The sequence below is a fragment of the Canis lupus genome, chromosome 11 (genome assembly GCF_048164855.1).
Source record: "Canis lupus baileyi chromosome 11, mCanLup2.hap1, whole genome shotgun sequence".
NCBI classification, from domain to species: Eukaryota; Metazoa; Chordata; class Mammalia; order Carnivora; family Canidae; genus Canis; species Canis lupus.
This window is the reverse complement of record NC_132848.1, coordinates 14262441-14290108: the sequence shown is the minus strand read 5'-3', so window position 1 is coordinate 14290108 and position 27668 is coordinate 14262441. Positions and strand designations below refer to the sequence as shown.

General features: G+C 43.5%; 2 protein-coding genes across 23 annotated transcripts in view; one reads left to right on the top strand and one right to left on the bottom strand.

Annotated features, from left to right (window-relative positions):
* Positions 1-27668, bottom strand: part of KCNMB4 (potassium calcium-activated channel subfamily M regulatory beta subunit 4) — a 59427-nt gene that overhangs the window by 26657 nt on the left and 5102 nt on the right. Inside the window, exon 2 of the mRNA XM_072843265.1 lies at positions 7634-7761. Within this exon, the coding sequence (XP_072699366.1) occupies positions 7634-7761 (128 nt within the window). The remainder of the gene's footprint in view (positions 1-7633; positions 7762-27668) is intronic.
* Positions 1748-25498, top strand: LOC140642538 (uncharacterized). Of its 22 annotated transcripts, none has more exons than XR_012038989.1 (10): positions 1748-1925; positions 4860-5040; positions 5609-5724; positions 7416-7484; positions 8990-9081; positions 10569-10656; positions 10973-11156; positions 12141-12255; positions 15858-15934; positions 16634-18587. XR_012038989.1 is itself a non-coding variant. In XM_072843263.1 (4 exons), exons 1-4 carry the CDS (start codon positions 10732-10734, stop codon positions 16689-16691), a joined length of 675 nt encoding a protein of 224 aa, XP_072699364.1. In that variant the 5' UTR covers positions 10663-10731; the 3' UTR covers positions 16692-18616. The 22 variants fall into 22 exon arrangements, 1 of the variants encoding a protein (XP_072699364.1); XR_012038974.1 differs by lacking the exon at positions 16634-18587 and adding an exon at positions 18639-19413 and having other exon boundaries at positions 1756-1925; positions 4860-4984; XR_012038981.1 differs by having other exon boundaries at positions 1756-1925; positions 4860-4984; positions 11048-11156; positions 16634-18585.

Below are 27668 nucleotides of genomic sequence, written 5' to 3'. Positions count from 1 at the left end.
TGACATTTGAGGAAAACCTAATTTATAGCAGTAAAAATAATGAACCAGACATTTTTAACAGGAAATACTATGGGGTAGGCCCATGGCATCTGCTCGGTAACCTCACAAGAACCTTGTTACTTCCCCCTTCTGCAAAGGAAACTGAGGCACAGGTGGGGTCAAAGTGACACACGCTAGAAAGGCGCTATTTCCAGGGCTCGTCCCATAAGCAGGGCCCCATAGAAGTGGAGAGAAGTGAAGGTGTCCCCAGATGAGAGAAGAGGACAGGGACCGAGGCACAGGCCGCAGGGTGCATGGGATACCAGGAGTTGTCGGGGGTCACCGGAACAGTCCAACAGCCCTGCAAAGAGACCTTCCCAGCAGGCCGTGTCACCACTGCAAAACCGACACAGCCATCCCCGGCGGAGGAGCCTAAGAGACACCTGCACAGGTGGCTGTCCGCTTTCCCCCGTGTCACCCTGGCCTCGGAGGCCTCACGCACAGCTCCCCTCCCCCGCCTTTGCGCTCCGACCCCCCCTCGCTTCAGAACCTGTACACCTGCTCTGTCTCGTTCTGAAGGTCGACGGCGCTAAGCCTTGGCCACCGCGTGGTCTCCGCCGGAGCGCCGGAGCTCCCAGGCCTGCGAGGCCACCTTCGGGCAGGGCCGCCACGGGGCCTTCTCCGCGGGGAGCCAGCCACCTCCCGGGGCGGCCTTCTGGATCCTTAGCCCCGCCGATGCCTGCAGCGTGGCGCCCCCTCGCCGCCGCCGCCAGTGTGCTTCCCCGTGACCTGCGCAAGGTCCGGGCTGGAGCCAGAGCCGGGCTGGAGCTGGACCTGGAGACGGAGCCGGGGCTGGGGCCGGGGCCGGGGCCGGAGCCGGAGCCAGAGCTGGAACCGGGTGTGGAGCTGGAGCTGGAGTCGGGGCCAGGGCTGGGGCTGGAGCTGGAGCTGGAGCCGAGGCTGGGGCTGGAGCCGCGGCTGGGGCTGGAACCACAGCTGGAGCCGGGGCTGGAGCCGGAGCCGGAGCCGGGGCTGGACGGCCTGGTCTTCACCCCCATGCACAACTAGAAGGCGGAAGAATGCACCCGCGGGCAGGAGCAAGGGCCCGGGCTGAAAGAGCAGCTAAGCTCCCTTCCACGACCCGATGGGAAACCGCGAGGGCCGGGGCCGGAGGAGGGGCCTCGTCGGCGGGGCGGGTGCGCACGCGCGCCTGCTTGGAGGCCCAGGTACCAGGAAGCGGTTAGGCACCGCACTCGGCTCTCCGTAGAAGGAAAAGTTCGAGAAGTAGACGCCGTCGCCCGTCCCAGCCCTCGGGTGCAGATGCAAGGGAGCAGCGAGCGGGCGGCTTCCGAGGACGCGCGTGCTCCCCGCGCGGGGAAGCCAGCCCCGTGGCGTCGGGCCCGGGCCTGCAGACACGTCTCCGGGCGCGCTCGGTGCGAGGCCGTGAGCAGGGCTGCGCAGGGGCAGGCCCGGGAAAGGCCGAGAGAAAACGTGTGCCGGCGGGGTGAAGGCGGTAAAACCGGGGTGCGGCGCAGATGCACACGCTGCAGGGAGACTGGGAGCCCCAACGCGCGGGGAGCGGGGCGCTGAGAGGTTAGCGGGAAGGCGACGGACGCAAGCGGCCGCGCGGGTCCCTGGGCGCCTCGGCGGGAGCTCCCTCCCTGCGCGCGGGAAGCGGGGCGCGCCTGCGCACATGCTGCTCCTCGCCGGAGCCCCGCGGGGGAAGCGGGGCGCGCCTGCGCACACGGTGCTCCTCGCTGCAGCCCCCGGGGCGCGCCTGCGCACACAGGCTCTTTGCTGCAGCCCCGCGCGGCGCCGGGAGCCTCGGCCTCCGGTCCCTAAAACACGCCCGCCGCCTCTCCTGGCAAGTGCGGGCCTCCTGGTAAGCGTCGTCCCGATTTTCGGCGGCGGAGTGAAACCTGAAGGTCACTTTACGACGGAGTCAGGTACGGAGCGCGACTCCCGGCGCCCTAACTTCTGACCCGCCGGCGTCGTGCACCTCCCGGCCTGAGTGCTCTGCGCGGTGACAGGCCTGCGGGGGGCGGGGGACGCCTGGGGCAGGGGCGCCCTCCCCGCCGACCGACCGGGAGCACGGCCGCGCTTCCAGATGCTTCTAGACGCTTCTCGGCGCCCGGAGCGGGTCCTTCCGGAGGGGACTCGACGACCTTCAAGTTCATGCCCGCGGGAGGCGACTGTGTTAGGGGAGCCAGGGGAAGTGGGGGCGATGGCCACCCGTGGGGGGCGCCCCGGCCCACCCCCTGCCTGCCCCCAGTCTGCCCCCTAGTCTACCTCCGGGCTGCCCCCGGCCTGCCCCTTGCCTGCCCCGGGTCAGCCCCCCCTGCCTGCCCCCGGCCTGCCCCTTGCCTGCCACCTGCCTGCCCCCGGCCTGCCCCTTGCCTGCCCCCAGTCTGTCCCCCCTGCCTGCCCCTTGCCTGCCCCCAGTCTGTCCCCCCTGCCTGCCCCCCTGCCTGCCCCCGGCTGCAGGGCCCGCTCGCCCTCGTCCCAAACAAGGCCCCAGGGGTGGCTCAGCCGGTTCAGTGGCGGGCTCGAGTCAAACCGCCCTGATCTCGGGCCTGTTCCCTGCCACCAGGCTCCGCCCCCCCAGAAACAAGACCACGACTCCTCTATTTCCTCGCGGCCCATTTTCTTCAGGGTGCGTCCACGTGGCCTCGTTTCTTACCTGTGGGCGGCCAGGGAGCTGCTCCCTCCTTCGCCAGAGCTCATGTCCCCTGCGTCCGTCCATTCCCGCCTCCCTGGAGTCACCCTCACCCCACCAGACTCCTTTTCCAGACACAGTAAACCTGTTGAAACAGTCGCCTGCCCTTATTGAAGCTTTTACATCCGCCCGTGAGGCAACCAGAAAGTGCTTCCTAACCGGGTTGCTCTAAGTGCAGCGCCTACACTGCACAAAGTCGGCTGCTGACTTCCGATTGCCAAAACCAGTGACTCCTCAGTGGTCCCTGTCTGATTAGCCCTTTCTCCCCAAAGCACCGCCCTGCCAAGACACTGCTCCTTTGACCCCTTCGTCCAGCGTCCCCCTGCCTGCACCCTGGGTGTGGATGATCCCAAGACTCTGCCAACGTTGCCCCTCTGAGTCCCTGGTCTGTGCTCCCGCTCTGGCTCCCCTGGAGCCTGTGTCCAAGGGACTCCCACGCCGGCCTAGCACTGGCGCTGACCTCCCGCACTTGAACTGGAAGCCTGCATTTCTAGGGGCACCTGGGTGGCTCAGTTCGTTGGGCGCCTGACTCTTGATTTTGGCTCAGGTAGTGATTTCAGGGCCATGACACTGAGAGCCCGCATCAAGCTATATGCTCAGCAGGGAGTCTGCTTGGGATTCTTTCTCTGCCCCTCCTCCTACTTCTCCCTCTCTAAATAAGTAAAAAAAACAAAACAACAACAACAAAAAAAACTGCATTTCTAACACTTTTTAAGCATTTTCAGGGTATCTTGTGAGTCCCTCAAATTCAGCACGGTCACAACTGGGCTGTCCTTTCTCAACCCGGGCGAATGTGACCCTTTTCTGCTCCTTGGCACTTATATTGTCATTAAGTTCTGTTGATCGTAACTCTCACACATCTACTCCTCAGTGACCACTTCTACTTCTCCTGATCATCTGGGTCCCCCAAAAGCTTCATGAGGACCAGCAGACAATAGAAGGAGCTTCAGAAATCAGACTAACTGGATTCCAGGGGTTTTTTTTGTTTTTGCTGAATAGCTGTGTACATTATTTAACTTCTTTGAGATTCAGTTTCTTCCTATGTTAAATGGAGCTGGTACTTAAAACTACTCTAAGAAATTTGGTGACAAATATAAAAAAAGAAATTTGGTGAGCGAAACACAATGTTACTCACATAACACAATGTTACAACGGTTGGCAAATGGAAGCCACTCAAAATGTTTTTTTTTTTTTTCCACTCAGTACTCTCCTCACTTTCCCTCCCATCACTTAGCTAAAGCACTCTGCATTGTTCTCCTCCAAAACACATTCAGCACTCAAACTGGTTACTTTCTTTTTTTTTTTTTTTTAGATTTATTTAACTATTTGGGGGGGGGTAGGGGCAGATGGAGAGGGAGAAAGAATCCCAAGTAGGCTCCATGCTCAGTGCAGACCCCAATGTGGGACTGATCCTACCACCTTAAGATCATGACCCCAGCTGAAATCTAGAGCTGGATGCTCAACCAACTGAGCCACCCAGGTGCCCTAAACTGGTTACTTTCTAAATCAGAGATCCACTCAAATCAGTCTTTGGTTAAAAACAAAACTTGTCACATCACAAATTGACATTGCCTGTATGGCAGGCAATCTCCTTAATATGGCATTTGTTATCCTTTAGAAATCGAACCTCAAACAATCTCTCCATCTTACAAATTCACCACTCCTTATTTATATAACCCATACACCTGATGTACCTTACACTGCCAAGCCTCGGTTTCTTTATTGCAGCCATCTCGTCTTCAAGGTCTTCCCCCCTTTTACCTCTAGCTGATGAAGCTATATTTCTATTTGCACAAGCACCTGTTTCTCCCAATAAATTTTAATTTCTTGGAAGCAAAGAACTCTCCTTATTAATCCAGCACGTCATCCATTCATTCATTCACCAAACTTTTACTGACTAAGAAGCAGGCATTGTGCTAAGTCCCAGGGATACAAAGCCAAAGAAGAGAGGTCCCACACCATTAACTCCTACACAGTCTTTTGAGGATGGTGGGTGTACAAATTATTCCAGCACAGAGTGATAAGTGAGAGCATAAAGCGAAACAGTGGTTCTCAATCTAGTAGTATATTAGAACTTCTAAAGTCATTTTTAAAAAATGTTAATGCCTAGGTTCAACCATCAGATTCTAATTTAATTGGTCTGTGGTGCATTTATTTTTTAAAGCTCTTCTGGCACAGTTATGTGAAGTGAGGGTTGCAAACCTCTGGGATAGAGCTGTACAAAGAACATGGAAGATGTACTTTTGACTGTTCCGCAACATCTCGGCCCCTTCATTCCCATATACTCAGGCATGTACCCTTTCTCCATCCAACTTAGAAGATATTGCCTTATCCCCAACTCAGAGGTAAATTCTGATTATTCTTTCTCGTGACTGGTTTAGGTGTAGGCAAAAGAACTCATTCAAATCAGGGGAATCTAAGGGGAGGTCAGTTATGGGAAGTTGAGAAAAGGTTTCCTAGTTCCAAGAAAACCATACCAAGAAAGATAGTTTTTTCTTTTTAAAGAGATTTTATTTATTTATTTATCTATTTATTTACTTATTTGAGCGTGAGAGAGAAAGCACGAACGGGGGGTAGGGGACAAGGGAGAGGCAGCCTCCCTGCTGAGCAGGGAGCCTGACACAGGGCTCCATCCCAGGACCCTGAGATCATGGCCTGAGCTGAAGGCAGACGCTTAACCGACTTGAGCCATGTGTGTGGCTGTGACATCTGGAACTGCAGCAACTGTATTGTAACCCTGAGCAGATCGGAAGCAGAACTGAGCTCCAGAAAGGACCTGGCTTCTGGATGACACTGTTAGGTTACTGCATCAAACAACCCTAATGTTGGTTTACTTGTGCATTTCTTTATGTAATAATGAATTTCCTGACTCCTTATGATACTTTGAGTCAGTTTTCTGTTTACATGCAACAGGTGGCATCCTGATACACAACTAACCCAAACTTGGAAATCAAGGAAAACAGCCCAGAAAAGGGGAAATCTGTGAAGAGCCTTCATCAGGGCAGGCAGTCCAGAAGCAGGAGAAGCAAGTAAGCATGGATATAAACATAAAAGATCTTAATGGAACTACACATGGTTCAAAGTGGCTACTGCAAAGAGTATGAGCATAAAGAGGAGGCTGGAAAGGTGTCAGTCTGGGGCAAGAACTCGAGCCTTGTATGCTGCGGTAGGTTAAATATGGCCACAGAACCTGTGCAGCTTCTTCTAATAAGCAGAGTCGATTTTCACACCCTGTGAATCTGGCTGGTTTTCTGACTTGCTTTGACCAACAGAATGTATCAAAAATGATGTAAGTTCCAGAGCCAGGGCCTGGCTCTCTTGAAGTGCCACCCTGAGGCTACCATATTCTCAGGAAGGCAGTGCAGCCTACTGAAGGACGAGAGGCTGGTGGACAAGCATGTAGGCACTTTGGCCACACCAGTACTAGGTGCTGAGCATGAGAGGCCATCTTGGCCCACACAGCTATTCCAGCCATCATCTGACTGCATGTAGACTTCCCAGCCAACCCACAGAATTATAAATCATAAATCATTATTGTAGTAAGCCACCAGATTTGGGGTGGTTTTTTTTTTTTAATTTTTTAAATTTTTATTTATTTATGATAGTCACACAGAGAGAAAGAGAGAGAGGCAGAGACACAGGCAGAGGGAGAAGCAGGCTCCATGCACCGGGAGCCCGATGTGGGATTTGATCCCGGGTCTCCAGGATCACGCCCTGGGCCAAAGGCAGGCGCCAAACCGCTGCGCCACCCAGGGATCCCTGGGGTGGTTTGTTACGCAATAATAGGCACCTGATGGATAGGCCATGCCAAGGTGTTCAGATTTTACTCTGAAAACCATGAGGAGTAACCTGACTGAATTCATGTTTTAGAAAGATCGCCTTGGCAGCAGCTTGAACGATGGGCTTGGTGTGGGGGCAGGTTGGACGTAGGAGGACTGGTTGGAAGACTGTTGTGTTAATAGAGCTGAAAAATCACATCGATCTGAATTAAGACAAGGGAGAGAGGAGTAATCATGGAGGTAACATCAGCATGACGGCAAATATAAGTTACAGTGCATAAAGGAGAAATGTGAATTAGGAATTACAGTTCTTTGGGGGCGCCTGGGTGGCTCAGTGGTTGGGCATCTGCCTTTGGCCCAGGGCATAATCCCAGGGTCCTGGGATTGAGTCCTGCATTGGGCTCCCTGCGTGGAGCCTACCTCTCCCTCTGCCTGTGTCTCTGCCCCTCTCTCTGTGTCTCTCATGAATAAATAAATCTTTAAAAAATTTTTTAAAAAAGGAATTACAGTTCTTTGGATAAGGGAAGTGAGTAGATGGTCACTATGAGGGACTAGGGGAGGAAAAGAAGATTTAATGTAACTGGAACATCTAAGTGGAGAGTAGGGCAAGGGGCTGTGAACAGTCAATAGATGTTTAATGGATAAATGAGGATGATTAGTCAGGGCAGGTACTGCAGTTCTAGTCCGACAAGCCATGGATACGTGGCTTAACTGGAGTTCTTTCTACATCAAGGAAGTTTTAATGGTGGGAACTTGTGTTCTTGATACTTTGTCGGAACAGAGAGGAAAAGGAAAGGAAAGAATCGATGCAGTCTGAGATGCTCACAAAGCCACATGTTGTTCAGTTTACGCGCATTGATCCGTAACTGCCAGGGAACACATTAGCATCTAATGTTCCTAATGAAACATCTAACGAAAGTACTTTTTCGTCACGTATCCAGAGGGAAGAGCCACCATACAGTTCTCTGTTTTGGTCCTGCACGTTCTTCACTTGCCTCCCACCCTGTAGGGTAAGTGGCAGCCCTAACTCCACGCAAAGACAGTTGAGACTATGCTCATGTCAGATATTTTGTCAAGTGAGCACAATCTATGACTTATTTTGTAATAAACCTCCAAGGCTACAAACAACTTTCATATGCACATGTGAATACTGGCTTACCTTTGAAATTGATTAAAATAGCAAGTAAATGGCTGGGAACCAATCTCATCTTTCCAGTACTGTTGCCAATTCATGACATTTTCCAAGTTCTTCTGATTTTCTCTCTTACAGGGAGGAATATAGGAGCACTAGCAAAACAGAACACAGAAAATAAACCTATTATTCTACAGAATATTGAAATATAGTCTTTTTTTTCTTTTTTTTTTTTAGAGAGATGGCAGTGTGCACATAGTAAATCTAATTCTGACCTACTTAATCTTTTAAGTACATACAACCAAATTGAAATTTGGTTTATATTTCAATATATTTCAAATTTCCAATTTGGGAAAATTACAGATAACAGTCCAATAAAAATGCAGCAAAAAAATAACCTTTAGTTATTACAGTATGAGGATAGATTATAAGCAATTAGTTACAATCTAATAGCAAATTAAAAGCATAATATACTCTTTTTGTGGGCCTGCCAGTCAACAGAGGGAAGAGGAAGGAAGAAAGGAAGGAAGGAGAGAGAGGAAAGGAAAGGAAAGGAAAGGAAAAAGGAAAGGAAAAAGGAAAGGAAAAAGGAAAGGAAAAAGGAAAGGAAAAAGGAAAGGAAAAAGGAAAGGAAAAAGGAAAGGAAAGGAAAGGAAAGGAAAGGAAGAAAAGAGAAGAGCAAGCTAATTTTTATTCCCAGTTGCTATCTCCAGATCTCGATATTTTCCTCTTCTACCTTTACCAAATTAAGTACTCAACTCTCCTCAGATCCTGCTCTCAACCGCTGAAACCCAAGTTTTCTTTTCTTACATCCTCTTGGATACTAAAATCAGCAGAAAAGTTCCTCACGAGTACATAATCAATGTATTTTGCTAACCGATGCCTTTTCCTAGCTCTGCCTCTAACAAAGTAGTTCTCTCTGAAGGGACCCAATTACTCTGAGCAATACAGAATCAGCAGATTTGGGAAAATTATTCTTAACTCTGGATGTTAAAATTAAGTCTTAGCATTCTAATCCATTTTCTCTGATTCAGGTTTGGTTTTTTGATGTTTTTCTTTTTTTAAGATTTTATTTATTTATTTATTTATTTATTTATTTATTTATTTATTTATTTATTTATTTTAAGATTTTATTTATTATTTATTTATTTTTTTTTTTTAAGTAATCTCCTTACCCAACATGAGGCTCGAACTCATGACCCTAAGGTCAAGAGTCAGATGCCCCTCCAACTCAGGTTTTTATTACTGATGATGATCACAATAAATATGGTGCCGGTTTACTGTTACTGGATGTTTACAAGATGCCAGACATGGCAATAAAGGCTTAATGGGCTCTAACCATGTGCTTCTTACAACGACCCTAAAATGATCTCCCTTTTTTAGATGGGGAAACTGAGATTTCCATCAGCCCTATGACTGGGTGCTGGAGATTTTATCACATTTGACTCCCAGCTGTTGTACTAAAGTTTCCGATGGTAAGGAGTGTATATGTGGCGGGGGTGGGGTGGTGGTGGTAACCATTAGCTTCATTGTATAATTGGGTCTGTATTATTTTAGAGCAAGGTAAGTTGGCAACACCGTCCCACTGTTTTCCAGTCAAACACAAATGTTTTAGTGTGACATACAATCCTCTTCAGGCTCTGCCCTCTGCCTGGGACACAGTCGGTTGGAAGCACAAGGTCCCCAGATCTGTCTCATGCGATCACACCTCCTGGCTGGTCCCTGCTGCTCTCTGCTCTTTCACTGGCCTTTTTTCAAGACGTGGCTCTGTCTGGGGGTCTCCTCCTTCCTACTCCACAGTTGAGTCCGCCTTCCTTGGTCCTGCCACAGGCATCACACCACAAGCAGCCACAGCTGTAATCCCAGGGTCACCCCGGCTAGTCTGTTGTACGGCGGTCTCCTCAATTCACTGGCAAGCTGGAACAGGGCTCTTTTCTGTTTTATTTTTTTCTGCATCTTCACACTTAGGACACGATGCTTGGCAGTAGGGAAATTTCAAAAATGTTCGTAGAGTTAATAATAACAAACTTCTATACATTTTTTATTCAAGAGGGATGAAGCTATTGTCACAGTGGTTGGTATTTTTCTTAACACAAATATTTTAAATGTTAGTAAATTCGGTTATTCTCTATCATGTAACAAATTCACAACATCCAATGCGTATCTTATTTTAATGATGGGATCAGTGGATATTTACTCTTTGCACATATAGTTAATGTTCTATTAAGAACAGTATATATAAAGCCAAAAATTTCTGGGAAATCCTGAATTCTAAGATCTTCCAAAGCAACAGTTGGGTTTAGAAGCTATAGAGGCTGTGAGATATGGCTCCGGCCCTACTACTTGTTGGGTGTTTGGGGCTGGAGTAAATTACTTCCTTTTTCTGGATTTCATTTTTTCTAATCTGTAAACTCTCCAGAATAATTTCTAGCTCTACATTTCTATGATTCTCTTCTTGGAGGTACACCAAGAAGGGACCCAGCAGAAGGCAGGACTACAAACACTGCAGTATTTTTCCCAGAAGAGATGCTGCCCACTGGGGAAGTGGCTAGGCAGCCTGACTAACCCCCATTCCAGCCCCCAAAAGGCACAAGGGCCGTAGGTCCGTTCTTGGGGATCTGTAATTTGCATTAGCTTAGTGTTCATAGAGGACCCCTGACTTCTTTATTGTTTATGCCCTATAATGTGCTGGATGTTTCCTTCTATTAAAACATTTTTCTTTATTTACTGCTGTCAGTTTGTAAAATGAGAGGAGGGTACCACCTGATTGTGTTCTTTGAATGCTTCAAAATCCATCAGAGCCTTTTTTGCAATGGCTACACTCCACACACTCGACACAAGACATACACTACACATTTTAGGGAATAACAACAAGCAACCAAGTGGAATTGCAGCAGATTTTAAAATTTTGCAATTTAACTCAGTTTGAATTCTTTGCTATTTAGTGTTTTCCCCCCCACAGGGGGAAATGGGTTTAAAAGAAAGATCTCCCAACAAATGACAACTCCGGGATTTCGCTAGAAGAGGCACACCCACGTGTTTCTGAAAAGGTCAGATAAAAACTTTCACTGAGCAAATGGAGTTTGTATTAACATCTGTTGTGGTTTCACGTGGGAAAAAAGGAAATGTTCCTCACCTTTAGGATACTTCTGATGGGGAACAGAGGGCCGGCTGAGGACAAAGCACAGGGGATATCCCACAAAACACCCCCGCCCCGGGTGGGATCTGTGTGGCATTCCCCAGCAGGTTCCCAAGGTCTTGCTGCAGGGAAAACAACCTTTAACTTGATGATGGCCTCAGTGTCTCCTAGGTCCTCCTCCACATGTGAAAACCCGCTGAAACCTCCCTTCCCTTCCCTCCCCCAAGTCTGCAGGTGTGTACTCAGCCACCCTCCCAGGCCCCCGCTCTTCCTGCCCACGGGTCCTGCCCCTGTGCTTTCAGAAAAACCACCATCTTGCACCAAAGACGTCTCAAGAATTCCTTCTTGGTCATCAGCTCCGGACTCACCCCACCAAACCTCACCCATTGTCCAAAACTTCATCACTTTGAGGTAGTGTGGATGGATTTTTAGACGCAAAGTCTTTTTTTTAATATTAGGGAAACTAATTAAGGGAATATTTTTATATTATTTATATTAGGGAAAATAGCCTGTGATCAATATTCAGGTATTTTTTTTCCCAGGCCACATTCTTTCCAAGAGTATCCTGGATTACATAATGAGCTTGTGCTACTCTAGGAACTTTCATTTCACCGCTCCCATGCCTAGGAAGGAAATTCTTCTAAAGGCTAAATCTTGCTTTCTTAAAAAATCATTATTGTTCTTTTTCTTATATCTCGATTCTCCAATTAGTTCATCTCCAAAAGTTCTGAGAAGCCTAACTCGGATTCTCTCTAGAGTCCTTCTCAGTTCTGGCAGACCAGGGTGGACTGGTAAGCATTTTGAAATACTAGTTCACAGCAGTGTTCTGAAAAAAAAATTTTGGAAATTCAGACACAACTTTCCTCTTGAGGCTGTTCAAACCTGATGGGTTTCCAGGTACTATGACAGCTCCACCAGGATGGGGGCTCCACCAGGACCGGGGCTCCACCAGGATCGGGGCTCCACCAGGACCGGGGCTCCACCAGAATAGGGGCTCCCCCAGGATGGAAGCTCCTCCAGGATGGGGGTTCCACCAGGATCGTGTGCCCCGGGGTGGCAAGCACGACGACGTGGGCACCGTATGGGCAACACTACTGTCGTCATGGCTGACAGTTGTTGATTTCACATGAAGCGTCTCATTAATCCAAATCCCACTTAATCCCAGTAAGTAACTGGTATGGTCACCCATGTTTGACAGATGAGACCAAGCGGCAGAGATTTAAGAAGACTTTCCCTCCGTTACACATAGCAAGTGGAGAAGTTGGGGCTCCGACTGCAGCATGTTCTTATCCGTGGCCCCATGTCTCTATCTTTAGGGCTTCCCACTCTACCCTCTTGGGAGCTCCCGCTGGGGCGTGAGGGCAGTGCCCTGACTTTTGCCTCCCTCACTTCCAGGACCCAGGACCCGTGTGAGGATTCCTTGGGAATGGGATTGGAGCAGGCCTCTGGCCTGAGGGCTGAGGCGGCTGCTGGCGCTTCAGTTCCCCGCACACTCTCCCAAAAATGCACTGTAAGTCTGTCCCCTCCTGTCTTACTTTGGCTCCGGGGTTGAGTTTTGGTGCCATGGATGTAATTGCACTTAGGGGAATTATTAGACACGACGTCTTTGGTCAGAGGACAGTGAGTGCTCCCCTTGGAGAAACTTCATACAGTTCTGACCTTTTTTGGTCTTTCTTTGGCAAAAGCAGCATTTCCCAATTTCTAATATCATTATCACCCAAATAACCTTCGCTGTTGTCTGTAGCACTTGCTGCCTAAACTTGCACGAAATCACTTTCTGTAAAAAGCCAAGAGTAAGAGGACTGTGATAAAAATATATTTAATGCTTAATGCTTTTTTTTCTACACTTAGTAAAAAAAGATTTTTCTTGACTTTTGCATTCACGGACCACGTTGACAGAATTGAGTGGGCTAAGACTTCAGTGAGTTTTTTAAGGGAAGACATTATCATTTGATGTGGGATATTTGGTTATGTACTTATTATGACCTATTTTTCCATTAACTTATTTTAGGGTTTATCAAGATTTATAATAGCTTCTTTTCAGCCTATCACAGTGGATTTATATTTTAATAGTACCCTCTTGAGTGTGTTCTTTTGTGTCTTGAGGATTGCATTTCAATCATGTGGGCAGACTCCTTTACTGAGTCATTAAAAAAACAATTGCACAAAACACGTGGTCCATTGAAACATCAGGGAAGTGAGTTCTATGTTAGGCATTATCTAAGAAACAAGTGGAAAAACTGTTTTTTTTCCGCTAGTTTATGGACTTCACTTGGTTAAGGAGGATGGTATTGAAAGACATAATACTAGAATAGGTTTAGCTGATTAAATACTTTCCAAAGTAAACTTGGTTAGGAAATGAATTCTTGGGGTGCCTGGCCAGTTCAGTCCATAGAGCAAGAGACTCTCGATCTTGGGGTGGTAAGTTTGAGCCCCACACTGAGTGGAGAGATTACTTTAAAATAAAATAAAAAAAACCCAACAAAATGAATTATTAAAACATTATCAGTTGGAACATAGGTCTGTTTTTTTATACTATGATCCCTCATTTTCTGAAATCCTGTTATTTGTGTCAGCTATGATTCATAACTTTCATGACATTTTTGACAATATAAACGTATAATTATGAAATAAAAACCAACTGACCCATTTATAAACACCATAATGTTTTATATGCCTGAACTCCATTTTTTTTAAGGATTTTATATATGTATTCATGAGACACACAGAGGCAGACACACAGGCAGAGGGAGAAGCAGGCTTCCCATAGGGAGCCCAATGTGGGACTCGATCTCAGGACCCCAGGATCACGACCTGAGCCGAGGGCAGAGGCTCAACCACTGAACCACCCAGGCATCCCATGCCTCAACTCCATTAATGGTGTACACACCTTGTGAATGTAGGTTAACTTAACAAACACATATGAAATTATATGTCAGCTAAAAAATAAAAAATTCCAGGACAGGTGGTTCCAGAATGTGTACCCGCATCTGAAAGCCAAATGAAAATAATCTTGTGGAACAACTTGAAGTTCAAACAAATGGCTTGGAAAACATAAAAAGCAAGGCTAACTAAGAACAGGAGAAGCTAAAATAAGCTCTTCGGAGAGAACAGGCTGGGCAGCTACCGTGTGGTGCCCAGCCTAGACCTGTGTTCATCAAAGTCTGTTCCATGGACTTGGATGGATCACGCATCAAAAAGATCCACCCTCCTGAGAGTCTGATTCGGTAAGACCCAGAATCTGTTTTTAACAGCTCTCCCTTCCCTTGGAACGACAACTTTTTTCCAACTGACCAACTATGCAACAAACCATTCTTGACTGCTGAGTACTGGACAGAGTCCGAGGACAAAATATTACCCACCCTTTACTCGTATCTCCCCTCCCTTCCCAGGAGCATGCAGTGTGGTAGTAGTAGCTTATCGACAAAGTGCTTTGCAATTACAGAAGAGGAAGTGAGGATTTTGGCTTTGGGGGGGTAGGGGAGAGGCTTCACATCCGAGATGATTTTGATGTGCACCTTTTAGTTTGAACGGGAGTTTACTTCTCAGAGAATGGCTTGGGAAGGTGACATTCCAAGAAGAAGAAATGTGCAATGACTTTGTGTATAAATGTTCCATAAAGACTGAGTCATCTAATGTGCTTGGAGGATAGGGGGCAGGAGGGAGGGTGTGAAAAATGCCCAATTATCTGAACTACTACTTACTGAAGAACTGTTCCTCTCTCCTCAAATGCTTCAATGAGAAATTGCTCGCTACCTTCTGCAGAGTATTTCCACCCACCCACCAATGCTCTTTTAGTTAGAATTTATTGTCATGTGTTGACACTATTGGCATTCTCTAATTTAGTAATACTCATGTAGCTTCTGCATTCAAGCAGAAGCAGGTTGGTGATTCTATTAAAACTAAGAAAAGTTTCAAACAAACGACGTTCCACTTTCAAGACAAAACAGTTGACTTGGCTTTAAAGCCGGAAGATAAAAATACAGCATCTTTACTGAAAAGAGAGATCGAATCTAAATAGAAAAAGTCAAACCAAAGCAAGAAGTTTTAATCTGGAACAAAGCTCGATGGATATTTATGACAGTACATGGAAAAGCTGGTCCCATGGCATATCATGGTTCAATGTCTTTGAGGAGTTAGCCAGTTCTCATGACCACACAGAACACTAAAATCACTAAAATGAAAGTTTCTCAAGTGTTCGTGCATGCATTCAGAGGTGCCTCATCGATGGCACTATCTGTGTCCTGTATCGTATACCGTAAAGTACACAAATCTCAATGTGTGTGTGTATATTTAATATTACGACCATCATTTCTGCATGAAGGAGGCCAACAAGCTGTGTCCATGCTAAGTCCCCCAGGATCAGGATTGAGAGATGGTGGTGACAAATGCTGGATGTTCCCTAACTTGAGGCAGAATTTTCCCAAAGATGGCTGCACCAATACATTTAGAGTAGTAATGGGCACTGGTCCTGTCCTCCCCGGGGACGCTAAGTACGACTGTGCTCACAACGGTGGGGAGAGGGGGGCTCATGGCAGCAGGAGAAAATGGAGTTTGGGCCCAAGTTGGGATCACGATGGGCCCAGAGTCCCTGTGCCTGTTCCTACAGATCCTGAAGATCACATGCAATCCCCATACCTAACATTAGTGCCCAGGTCCTCCTTGGACCCCCCTACTCAGAGACAGGAGCTATTTGGGTGGGCGACTATTTGGGTGGGCGACCCACCCACTCTTTCCCCAAAGAGTAAGCCAATGGGCGAGCGCTGCTGCCCTAGGAAGCCCCAGGGATTACAGGAGTGGGGATTCCTGGTCTGTGCTCCTTTAGCTGCCTGTGTGGCTCCAGAAGGGGACAGGCAAGTCCTGGAGAAAAGCTGTACTGCTCAAGGAGTCTGGGCGGCCGATTCAGGGGGGGTCTATTGATGGAAGCCAAGAAGTTACCCCTGGGACCTATTCTAAGGTGACTCACCTGACAAATGCTATTCTCTCTGTCCTTGTGGATAAGGAGCATGAGAGCCAGCTGCCTTCACCTGGCTGGGGGGGGGGGGGGGGGGATGTCCAGGGCTGTCTTACTCAGCACGACCTCTGCTCTGGCTGCTGTGCTCGACTCCGCAGGGACCTTGGCGACAGGCTGATTATTGCACCTGGACGCGCGGAGTACACAGTGCCCTAGATTCACTGGCAGAGCTCAGGTGAGCCAGTGAGTGGGAAACTCGGGGACGGCCACCTCGGGGGTGCTCCTGGGAGTCTAGTGGTCCACGGGATTTCTGAATAGCCCTTCCACAGTGAGAGGCAGACAGTGGGGCACCCGGGTGGCTCAGCGGTTGAGCGTCTGCCTTTGGCTCAGGTTGTGACCCCGGGGTCCCGGGATCGAGTCCCACATCAGCTCCTCACAGGGAGCCTGCTTCTCCCTCTGCCTGTGTCTCTGCCTCTGTGTGTGTCTCATGAATAAGTAAATAAAATCTTTTTAAAAAAGTCTAAACATGGAACATCAAGTTACCATGCTACCCACTGTACACTGGGCTTTTCAACCCCCTAACACAGAAGGGTGTCGTTTACAGGCCTGAAGCAGCTCATGCTGGGAAAGAAGTTTCTATTCTTTTTTTTTTTTTTAAGTTATTTATTTGAGAGACAGAGAAAGAGGACATCAGTGGGGAAGGGGCAGACGGAGAGAGCAAAACAGACTCCCGCTGAGGAGCGAGCCCATTGTGGGGCTCAGATCATGACCTGAGCTGAAGGCAGATGCCCAACCGACGGAGTCCCCCAGGTGCCCCATGAAGTGAGTTTTATAAGCAAATGACTCACACTCCCAGTGCACCTTCCTATACTATCACCTTTTCCAGCCTGTCTTATAAATGGTTGTTAATCCAGGCCTGTTTTTCTACTACTAGGATATACACACCCCCAGGAGTACTCTGCAGTGCGCTAGTGGGTGCTCAAAGCCCCTGACCAGTTTGGGTGGACTAAAAAAAAAAAAATCTGATCTCTGTGAGCGTAACTTTGAACAGAACTTCCGATTGTTGTCTCTCTTGCAAGGAGGGATGTTGAAGGTACAGACCTACAAGGACTTAAGGACACTGCCCAGCAAAATCACATTTTGATTGAAGGGATGAGACTGTGCTAGTTTCTCAGAAACAGAACTCTGACTAAAAGATAAAATGTCAAAGTTGTATTTCCCATGTGTCCTTTCTCAGGAAGCTACTTGAGGATGCGCTCCACCGAAACAGAGGTATAAACCAAGAAATAGGAAGGCACTGGGTCCAGGAAACAGAGTGCTCAACATGGAAGGGACACAGCAGAGCTAGGTGTAACCGTTCAGTTCGGAGCAGCAGCAGGCTGAAGGAATCCGGAAAGGCCATCCCAGGAGATTTCTTTAAATAGAGAAAAGTGGAGCTAACTGTGACCTGTTATGATTACCTATTTGAAAAACAGTGTACAAAGTGGCTTTATGCTTTGGTGGGGAAATTTTGGAAAAGAGAAAGGTGCAGAGGAAAGAAACTAGAACAGGGGATGACTATCAGCTCAAGGAAAATAAACAGCTACAGAAATGAGCAATAATTTATATAGTTAATGTTCAATGTTAGTTTAGCCAAAAATTATGATAGGACCATATTTAAAGGATGAAGGGCAGGAAAATGGGGTAGAATGGGATGGTGTAAGAAAGGTAAATCCTGGGGTGCCTGGGTGGCTCAGTCAGTTAAGTGTCTGCCTTGGGCTCAGGTTGTGATCCCAGGGTCCTGGGATCGAGCCCTGCACTGGGCTCTCTGCTCAGGGCGGGGAGTCTGCTTCTCCCTCCCCTCGGCACCTCCCCTCCGCTTGTATGCACCTCCTCTCTCTCTAATAAATAAAATTTTTAAAAAAATGTATTAAACCAAGCATAATAGATACACAAGGTAAAACCCCCAGGCAAACATGCTTAACAGTTGTACATTTTTCCAGATATTTTTTACATGTTATTTTGACATGAATGTGAGTACACGCTTCTCTGTCTTGCTCTTTTTCTTTCACTTTAACAATATATCTTGGTTCTCTCATACCTGCAAAGAGGGATCTCATTCTTTTTTCTTTTTTTTTAAATTATGTATTCATGAGAGACACAGAGAGGCAGAGACACAGGCAGAGGGAGAAGCAGGCTCCATGCAGGGAGCCCGAAGTGGGACTTGATCCTTGGGACTCCAGGATCACGCCCTGGGTGAAGGCAGGTGCCAAACCGCTGAGCCACCCAGGGATCCCACCGTTCTTTTTTCAATTCTGCTATATGGACGTGTAAGAATTATTGACTTGTCCTCTACTGAAAAGCATTAAAGGGGTTTGCAGTGTTTTATGGTTCCAAAGGAGCAACAGACTTTCTTTTACAAGCATCTCTACATACATATTTGAGAACAGGAAAAATAAAAGTATGTATACATTCAAAAGTTATGACTTTTATGTTCCAAAGAGATTGTATTATCAACTGCACTTTTGCTAGTTTACAAGAGTCCCTACCCTCATATCATTAAAAGAAATTTTAAAAATAAATCTGGTATAATTAAATTTCATGACCGGTGAAATATGAGACTTCTTGTTTTAATTTTCATTTTTGAAGATTTTTATTTGAGAGAGACCACATGCACAAGAGAGCACAAGGTCAGGGAGGGGCAGAGTGCAACGCCCTTCCAACTGGATCCCGGGACCCCGGGATCAGGACCTGAGCCAAAGGCAGGTGCTTAGCTGACTCAGTCACCAGGTGCCCCCAATTTGCATTCTTAATTAGAGGTAATTTTTTTTCTATATTTAAAAAACTATATGTATTTCTTTTCTGCACCTGACTATCCATGACATCTCCCCATTTTGGTCATTTTCTTGCTGATGTTTAAGTCTTTAACATAGCAAAAAAAAAAAAAATTGTTTTCATAGAATCAACCTGGAAACATTATCAGTTGGAGTTTCTTGGAATACTAGTGAGACCACACATATCTTCCGTGTCTGCCTAGCTGTGATTCTTCACTGAGCTGCCTGCCTGTTCATGCCCTGGCCTTATGTATTTATCGAGAGTTCTCCAGAAAAACAGAACCAAGAGTATACAGGTGGACACGTAAGAGATTTATTATGAGGAACTGGCTCGCCCAAGGTTAACTGAGAAGTCCCACAACCTGCTGCTCACAAGACTGAGACCCAGGGAAGCGGGTGGTGTAATTCAGTTCAGGTTTGAGGGCCTTTGGTCACAGGAGCACCAATGTCACGTCCCAGCTCAAGCAGAGAGCAAGTCCGCCCTTTCCTTTTTTGTTCTACTTAAGACAGATCTAATCAACAGATTGGATCGGATGACGTCCACCTGCATTGGTGAGGATGGATCTTCTTTACTGAGACTAACGATTCAAATACCTTTTCCAGAAACACCCTGACCGGTGCACCTAGAAATTATATTTTACTGATCCTCTGGGCATTTGTTAGCCCAGTTAAGTTGGCACATAAAACTAATCATCAAGCCTAGTGTTCTACTGAAAAGATGGCCATTTATTGCTATATTGAGTTTTGAATCATTTCTTTACATATTTTTGCTCTTTACATATTGAGTTTTGAATCATTTCTCTACCATTGTGTAAATATTATTCCAAAGTTAACATTTTTCTTTAAATTTTAATGCTTTATGTCATTAAACAAATCAGTGCATTCCTTTATGGTTTCTACCCTTGGTGTCATGTTTAGAAAATTAAAACTAAAATTTTATTTTCCAAATAGAATTTGGGAATAAATTTAGTATTAAATTTAGTATTTTTAAATGTGTATTTTTCCAAATAATAGGGAAGTTTTAACATCATTACTGAGTAAGATATCTCTTTATGAGATATTCGAAATGTCAAAATTTGCAAAGCAAATCTTTCAACTTTTTTTTTCTGATAAAAGCTTTATTGAAACATAAATCACATACCATTTCATTCACTCACTTAAAATGTACACTTCAGGGGCGCCTGGTGGCTCAGTCGGTTAAGAATCTGCCTTCAGCTCAGGTCATGATCCCAGGGTCCTGGGATAGGGCCCCATGTCAGGCTTCCTGCTCAGTGAGGAGTCTGCTTCTCCCTCTCCCACTGCCCCTCTACCCTACTCATACTCTTTCTTGCTCACTCTCAAATAAATAAAATTTAAAAAAATAATAAAATGTGCAATTGAAAAAATGTAAAAAAATACAATGTACAATTCAATGTTTTCTTTGTAGATTCACAGAAGCATGCAATCACTGCCATAAAAGTTTTAGAGTATTTTTTATCACCCCAAGAAGACACCCTGTACATATATGAACACATTTTTATGTGCTTATTGTCTATTTGTCTACCTTCTTTGGAAAAATATCTATTCACATCTTTTGCCTATCTTTAAGTTGGCTTATCTTAAGCCTTTTTAATTGTGTTGAGTTGTAGAAGTTCTCCATTTATTCTGGAATTCAATCTTAATCAGATACATGATTTGCAAATATCTTTCCTCACTCCCTGGTTGTCTTTTCACTTTTTTGATGGTGTCCTCTGAAACGCAAGTTTTTCATTGTGTTTAAGGATAATCATCAATTTTTCCTTTGGTTGCTTGTGCTTTTCAAGTCAAGAAACTGTGCCTAATTCAAAGGCATTCACACTTATGTTTTTCTCTGAGAGCTTGATAGTTTAAGTTCTTACATTTAGGTTTCTGCTCCATTTTACATTAATTTTGGCATATGGTATGAGGTGGGAGTCCAACTTCGTGCTTTTGCAACAAACTGTTTCAGGACCATTGGTTAAAAAGACGGTTCTTTACCTGTTGAATGCTCTTGACAGAACTGCCAAAAACCAATCGCCCATAAATGAACTCATTTATTCTGGACTCTCAATTCTATTCCATAGATTGGTATGTGTATCTTTATGCCAGTACCACAGAGTTTTTATTATTGTAGCTTTCCAGTAAGTTTTAAAATTCTAAAGTGTGAGTCTTCCACCACAGTCCTCTTTTTTCAAGATCATTTGGCTATCCTTAATGTTTCTTAAATTTCCATATGAATTTTAGGATCATTTTCTGCAAACAAAAATCCAGCTGCGTTTTTGATGCAGACTATAATGGATCTGTAGACCAATTTGGGAAGTGTGCCATCTTTACGATATTAAGTTTCCCAATCCACAAACAACAGGCCTTCTTTAATTTCTCTTGAGAGTGTTTTGTAGTTTTCAGGGTACAAGTCTTTTAACTCTTTTGTTAAAAATACTCCTATGAAATATATTCCTAAGTGTTTTGTTATTTTGATAATGTTGTAAATAGAATTGTGTTTTTAATTTCATTTTTAGATTGTTCATTGTTAGTATATAAAAATATAATTGATTTTTGTATATTGACCTTGGATTCTGTAATCTTGCTTAATTTATTATGTCTAATAGATGGGTTTTTTGTTTGTTTTGCTTTTGGTAGATCTTTTAGGAGTTTCTTTATGCAAGATCATGGGACTTACATAGTTTTATCTCTTCTTTTCCAATTCAGCTGTCTTTTTATTTCTTGCCTAATTGTCCTGAGTAGAACTTCCACCATCAAACAGGAGTTGCAAGAGCAGACATCCTCATCTTATTTCTGATCTTAAGGGGGAAAGCTTTCAGCCTTTCACCATTAAATATATTAGCTACTCATAGTTGCTCTCTACCAGGTTGAGGAAGTTCTCTGTTATTCCTAGTTTATTGATTTTAAGACTAAGAGGATTTTGTGAAATGTTTTTTCTGCATAGATTGAGATAATGTGATTATCCTATATTTTATTAATATGGTGTATTACACTGATTGATTTTAGAACATTGAACCAACCTTGCATTCCTGGAATGAATCCTGCTTGATCGTGGTGTATAATCAAACTCTTCCAAACAATAGAAGAGGGGACCCTTCCCAAATAATTCTATCACCACAATACCAAAATCAGACAAGGACATAGGAAAACTACAGACCAATATATCTGAAAGTATAGATGCAAAAATCCTCAACAAAATGCTAGCAAACTAAATCTACATTAAAAAAATGATTATATACCATGACCAAGTTAAGAGAATGGGGAATGAGTATTAATGTGCATCAGATTCCTTTGGGAACTGATGACAAAATTCTGAAATTAGTAGCAATGCACAATTTTGTGACTATACCAAAAACTACCTATTAAAAGGGCAAATATCATTTTATGTGAATTACATGCCACTTTTTTTAAAGAAAGCTGCCTACCCTATCTTCTCTTTTCTCCTTTCCTACTGCCTGAAAGGCAGATAGCCTCAAGTCAGTAAAAAACATGTTAAGGGATGGTAGAGCATTAAGATGGTAGGAACCTGAGTCTTTGGATAACCTTCCACATCAGACTGGCACAGCCCCAGGGATCGGCTCCTACAGGCCTGACATTTACAGAGAAAAAAAAACAAACAAACTAGTACCTGCTTTGTTTAGGTCACTGTGATTAGGTTCCTGTTAAAGTATCCCATCTAGTATCTTAATTAATTCAACTAGGTTGTTTCTACTTTTCACTACTATACACAATTCTGCAATGAAATTCCTCATATATATATTTCCCTGGATGTGTGTCAGAAGGGTTTTTTTTTTTGTTTTTGTTTTTGTTTTTTTTTTTTACAGTAAATACCTTGAAGTTAAATTGTTGGGTTGTCAGGTATGCAAAGCTTTGGTTACACTTAATATGTTTTATTATTTTCCTAAGTAGTTGAACCAATTTTCTAGCAATGGGTAAGACTTACCATTTTCTTGAATTCACACAATACTTCATCATGTTAAGTCCTGCCAAACTGATGGGTGTGAAATGGTATTCCATTATTGGTGTCATTTGAATTTCCCTGAGATTAGTGGAATTGAGCATTTTTTCACATTTACTGATCATCAGAGTTTCCTTCATGAATTGCTTATACATATCCTTAGATCGTTTTCCCATTATGCCATCTACCACTCTCTTAATGATATAGACATTTTCATTTTTACTTATTGCTTATTACTTGTTTTGCCATTATTTTCTACTAGTATTTGGCTTATACTTCTATTTTGTTTACCATAATTTTAGTCATACAGAAATTGTTATTTTAATGTGCTCAAAAGTATCAATCTTTTCCTCTTATGATGTCCTTTCAGCCTCATTTCAGAAAATATTTCTTAAGTGTGTATGTCATAAAGTTATTTTCCCATGCTACTTCCTGAAAGTTTTATAGTTTTCATATTTAGTTTTTCTTTCATTTAGAACTGGTTTTTTATGAGTGTGAACTATGTGTCAAATTTTCTTTTTTTTAATGTAGAGCTTAATTTTTCATTCATATCCTGGCGAACTTCTGACATCTATGCCTTTCAGTAAAATTTCACAATTGCCAGTTAATTTCACCTGAGGATATAATCTCATATCCTCTTATAAAGAGGATATAATCTTTATTATTTTACTTCTTTAAAATTTGTTGAGGCTTACTTTTTTGACCTAGAGTATGATGTTTTTGTAAATGTTACATGAGCACTTAAAATAATGTGCACCTTGCTATAACTGGACCCACTATTCTAAATGTCAGTTGTGTCTGTTGTAAAACATGTTATTTAAATCTATTATATATGTATTGATATTACTTTCATCAGATTGTTTATTAGTCATAAACAGAGGTGTGTTAAAATCTCTATCATGGGGCAGCCCAGGTGGCTAAGCGGTTTAGCGCTGTCTTCAACCTAGGGCCTGATCCTGGAGATCCAGAATCAAGTCCCATGTCAGGCTCCCTGCATGGAGCCTGCTTCTTTCTCCCTCTGCCTGTGTCTCTGCCTCTCTCTTTCTCTCAGGAATAAATAAATAAAATCTTTAAAAAATATCTCTATCATGATAGGCTTATTGGCTTGTTTTATTTTTTTTTTTTAAGGATTTTGAGTCTATATTTTTAGGTATATCCTAATATTTAATAATTGAATTTTTTACAATTACAAAATGTCCCTTTTTATTTAGTAACAAATTTCTGCCTGAGAATCTATTGGATACAATGCAAATACTCCAGCTTTTCTTTTCTTTCTTTTTGGTTGATATTTATATGTATAGTCTCCCATCTTTTAACTTTTAACTGTTCTATGTCCTTATATTTTATGTCTAACTGTGAAAAGCATCATATATTTGAGTTTGTTTTTTTTCCCCAGTCTATAATCTGTCTTTTAAATAGAAGTTAGTCCACTTATATTTAATATAATTATTTATAAATTGGGGTTTAAATGTACTATCTTATTTTTTCCTTACCTTCTTTTGGATTATTTGCTTTATATCATTTCATTTTCCCCACCTATTTATATAATTTTTTACTGTATGAATTCTTGAGCTTCAGCATAGAACTACTAAGCCAGAAACTGGAGTGGAATTTCTGATTCAGTGAGTAATAATGACTTGGTATTTAAAGCTGTGGTCAGAACATTAAAAATCTACCTATATTACAGCTCTTTAGAAACAATTTAATCTGCAAACTACTTAACTCTTCCTGAGATTACTTATCATGAGCCATCTCTGAAATCAATTTGTTTATGAAGATTTCACTTATTTCTAGAATCCCCCAAAATTATGTATCGAAAACAGTAGTCAGAAACTTTTCACTTTTACCAAAAAGATTTATTATGTTACAGTATATTTTGGTTACATTTTGGGAACCCAGGACCTAGGATGAGAGTTGAGAATCTGAATTTCTAGCAAATTCACAGATGATACTGCTGCTATTGGTCCAGTGACAACACTTTGAGAAACCCCTGGTTTGCAGGAAAAAATGTACTAGATATAAGGAGATCAGCAAAAAGATATTGAAATAATGAAAGCAAATGATAATGCTCCTGACTAGGACACTGGCAGTGAAAATTTTTATAAGCATTAATAGCAGAGAATAATGATACCATTGAAAACAAGAGTCCAGAATAGAAGCAGGTTTTAAAGAGATAAAGATGAATTTTGTTGGTATTTTTACCCTTGAAATAGAGAAAACAGAAAGCTATTATAATCAAAATTGAGAACTTAGCTTTTACTAAGCAGTATTATTTTCCGGTTTTCTGTTCTTCAGAACCATTTTAAAATAAAGTTCTCCTGATAAAAACCATTAAGTACATGTATTTATTACAAAGGAAAAATTGGGTTAAACTTGTAAGATTTAAGTTTCTAGGATTTAATTTTCTCTAAATGAGATACAATATATGCTACTGTTATATAGTTAGGTTACAACTAGTAACTGGACACTGGATAAGGTTTCGGAGTCCATTTAGTCTGCTGTACCAATCAGATGAGTGATACAGGAGAATGAGATGAATGGATATTCCTTCACATATGCTTCAGTATATAGACAGGCACCTTCTAGTGACCCAATCTGCTAGATTCTGCTACAAAACAAAGCAAATGCATGAAATAACCGTATTTAAATTAGTTTATAAAAGTCACTAATTTATATGACACTGATTATTTTAAAATAAAAGGATATTACTACAACTCAAAAGTACAAATTTTTACACATTTTTGTGACCTAGAGTATATCTAAGTCACAGCATAAGGAAGAGTTAGAAACATATATAATATTAAAAACCATTCTGTTCAGCATTTTACTTGAATAATTATGGTAATTTTAATATAAATGTATATACTACTTATCTAGGAACTCAACTGAATATGAAACTCTGCTGGAGACTAAAAAAAATAAATAATTGAACCCAGGGTAAATAAAATACATCTTCATTCATTGATGAGTGCCAAAAAAAATTTAAATAAACAAAATGTGTCAACAACTTGTAGAAAGCTTTATAACTGAGGTAAGTTTGTGATAAAATAAATGCATTTTTCCCAAAATGTAACCAAAATATACTGTAACATAATAAATCTCTTTTGTAAAAGTGAAAAGTTTCTGACTAGTGTTTTAGATATATAATTTTGGGGGGTTCTAGAAATAACCGAAATCTTCATACACAATAAATTGATTTCAGAGATGGATCATGATAAGTAATCTCGGACAGGAGTCTAGTAGTCTGCAGATTAGACTGTTTGTAAAGAGCTGTAATATAGGTAGATTTTTAATGTTCTGGCCACAGCTTCAAATACCAAATCATTATTACTCACCTACTCAAAAACCTTCCTTGGCTCCCGTATCAGATTCCCTTTGTTGCTCTAACACAAACTTAATGGCTTCAACAACACAAATGTATTATCGTAAATTCTAACGGTCAGAATTCTCAAACGGGTTTCCCTGAACTAAAATCAAGACACCGGCGGGGACTGAACTCTCTTCTGGATTCTCTAAGGGAGAATCTATTTTCTTGTCTTTTCCCGCTTCCATGGAAAAGGAGGCTGCCTGCATTCCCTGGCTCATGGCCCCCTTCTGTATATACCGCTAGCAATGGCTGGTTGAGTCTGTCCCATGTGCATCACTCTGATCACCTCCTTCCACACTAAAGGATCCTTGTGATTACCCTTGGCCCGCGCCAGGATAATCTAACAGTTTTAATGTCAACTTATGAGCAACCTTAACTCCATCTGTAACTTTAATTCCCTGTTGCCATGGAACAAGTATTATACCATGCCATGTATTATACCAATTATGCCATGCCAAGTATTATACTTATATCTACGTATATAAGATATTCATAGGTTCTAGGGATTAGGATGTGAATATCTTGGTGGAGGGGGTGCATTATTCTTCCTATCAGGGTTTCCCAATATCACCAAACCCATGCAGGCTGTCAAGGACTTCAACATTATTGATCGCAATTTACTCTCCTGCCTTAGCCACGGGCTCCATTCTCCACATCGGATGTTCCAACCACATGGTCCATCTGATGATTCCACAGCCTGTACCTCATGCAGCTCTACAGCTTTGCTCCTGTCATCTTCTCTTCCTTGATGTTCTTTTCAGTCCTGTCTACTTTTCCTCCCAAGATGAAAATCCTATTCATTCTCAAAATTTCATGGCAAATGTTTCATTCTCCCATGAAGCTCTTCTCCTAATCTTCCCTCCCTAGATGTTCATATCATGGCCTTTGGACTTCCTTATAGGATTTATAGGCTTTTTGATAGTTATTTGTGTTCTTTGCTAGAGAATGATCTCATTGAGGGCAGAAACACATGGATTCATCCTCCCTTGTGTGTCTGCTAGACGGATCTAAGACTAAACCCTAGCTTTTCAATCACACCCCTCCAAAACTACTCTCCTCTAGTTTTCCCATCCAGGAAAAAAATCACCTCCCTTCACCTGGTTGTGCTCAACACAGACTGTGGGGACATCTTTGACCAGTCCATCGGTGACCTTCACCAGTGCTCCCTCCTGATCTAAGCTACCATCATGATTCCCCTTCCCCATGGGACACCTTGTTTTTTATCTTGCCCCCATATCTCTCCCCTTGCACGAGTGAGCATGGGCATACACCTGGACACACACAAACACATACAAGTTCTATTCCCAACTCAGCCGCCAGAGGGATTCATTTGCATTTTTTAGAAGTTTAAGTCTGATTATAATCCAGTCCTACTTAATGTCGGACAGCTTATCACCACCCGTAGAATGGAATCCAAAGCCCTCCTCCTGTTCTGTAAGGCCTAACCTCACCTCCCACTGTTTTCCACCTTGCTTGCTATCGTCCTGCCTTATTGTCATCCTCCCGTTAGCCTAGCAGCCACTTGCCCCAGGACCTGTGCACTCGCTGCTCCCTCAGCCTCCGAAACCCACATGATTGACTCTTTTATGTCCTTGATGCCTCTGCTTTAGGTCTCTGTACAGATGTCACTTGATCGACCAGCCTATGCAGAAGGGTAGCCCTTCATTTCTTTCCCCACGGTCTGCACTCTTAATGCTGCTTGACTTTTCTTTACACACCTATCACTACACGACATGACTTTATAAATCTACATCTTGTCTGTCGCCATCTACCAAAACATAAACCTCACGAGGGCAGAGACTTTATTTCGATCTCTATTCTAGCCTCGGAA

Excerpts from the sequence above, each read along its gene's own strand:
- LOC140642538 (XM_072843263.1), top strand. The coding sequence starts at position 10,732 with ATGTTCCTCACCTTTAGGATACTTCTGATGGGGAACAGAGGGCCGGCT. Across the intron at positions 12,256-15,857 it reads CACTCTCCCAAAAATGCACT|GGACCTTGGCGACAGGCTGA; the intron begins GTAAGTCTGTCC and ends TCGACTCCGCAG. Across the intron at positions 15,935-16,633 it reads GATTCACTGGCAGAGCTCAG|GATATACACACCCCCAGGAG; the intron begins GTGAGCCAGTGA and ends TTCTACTACTAG.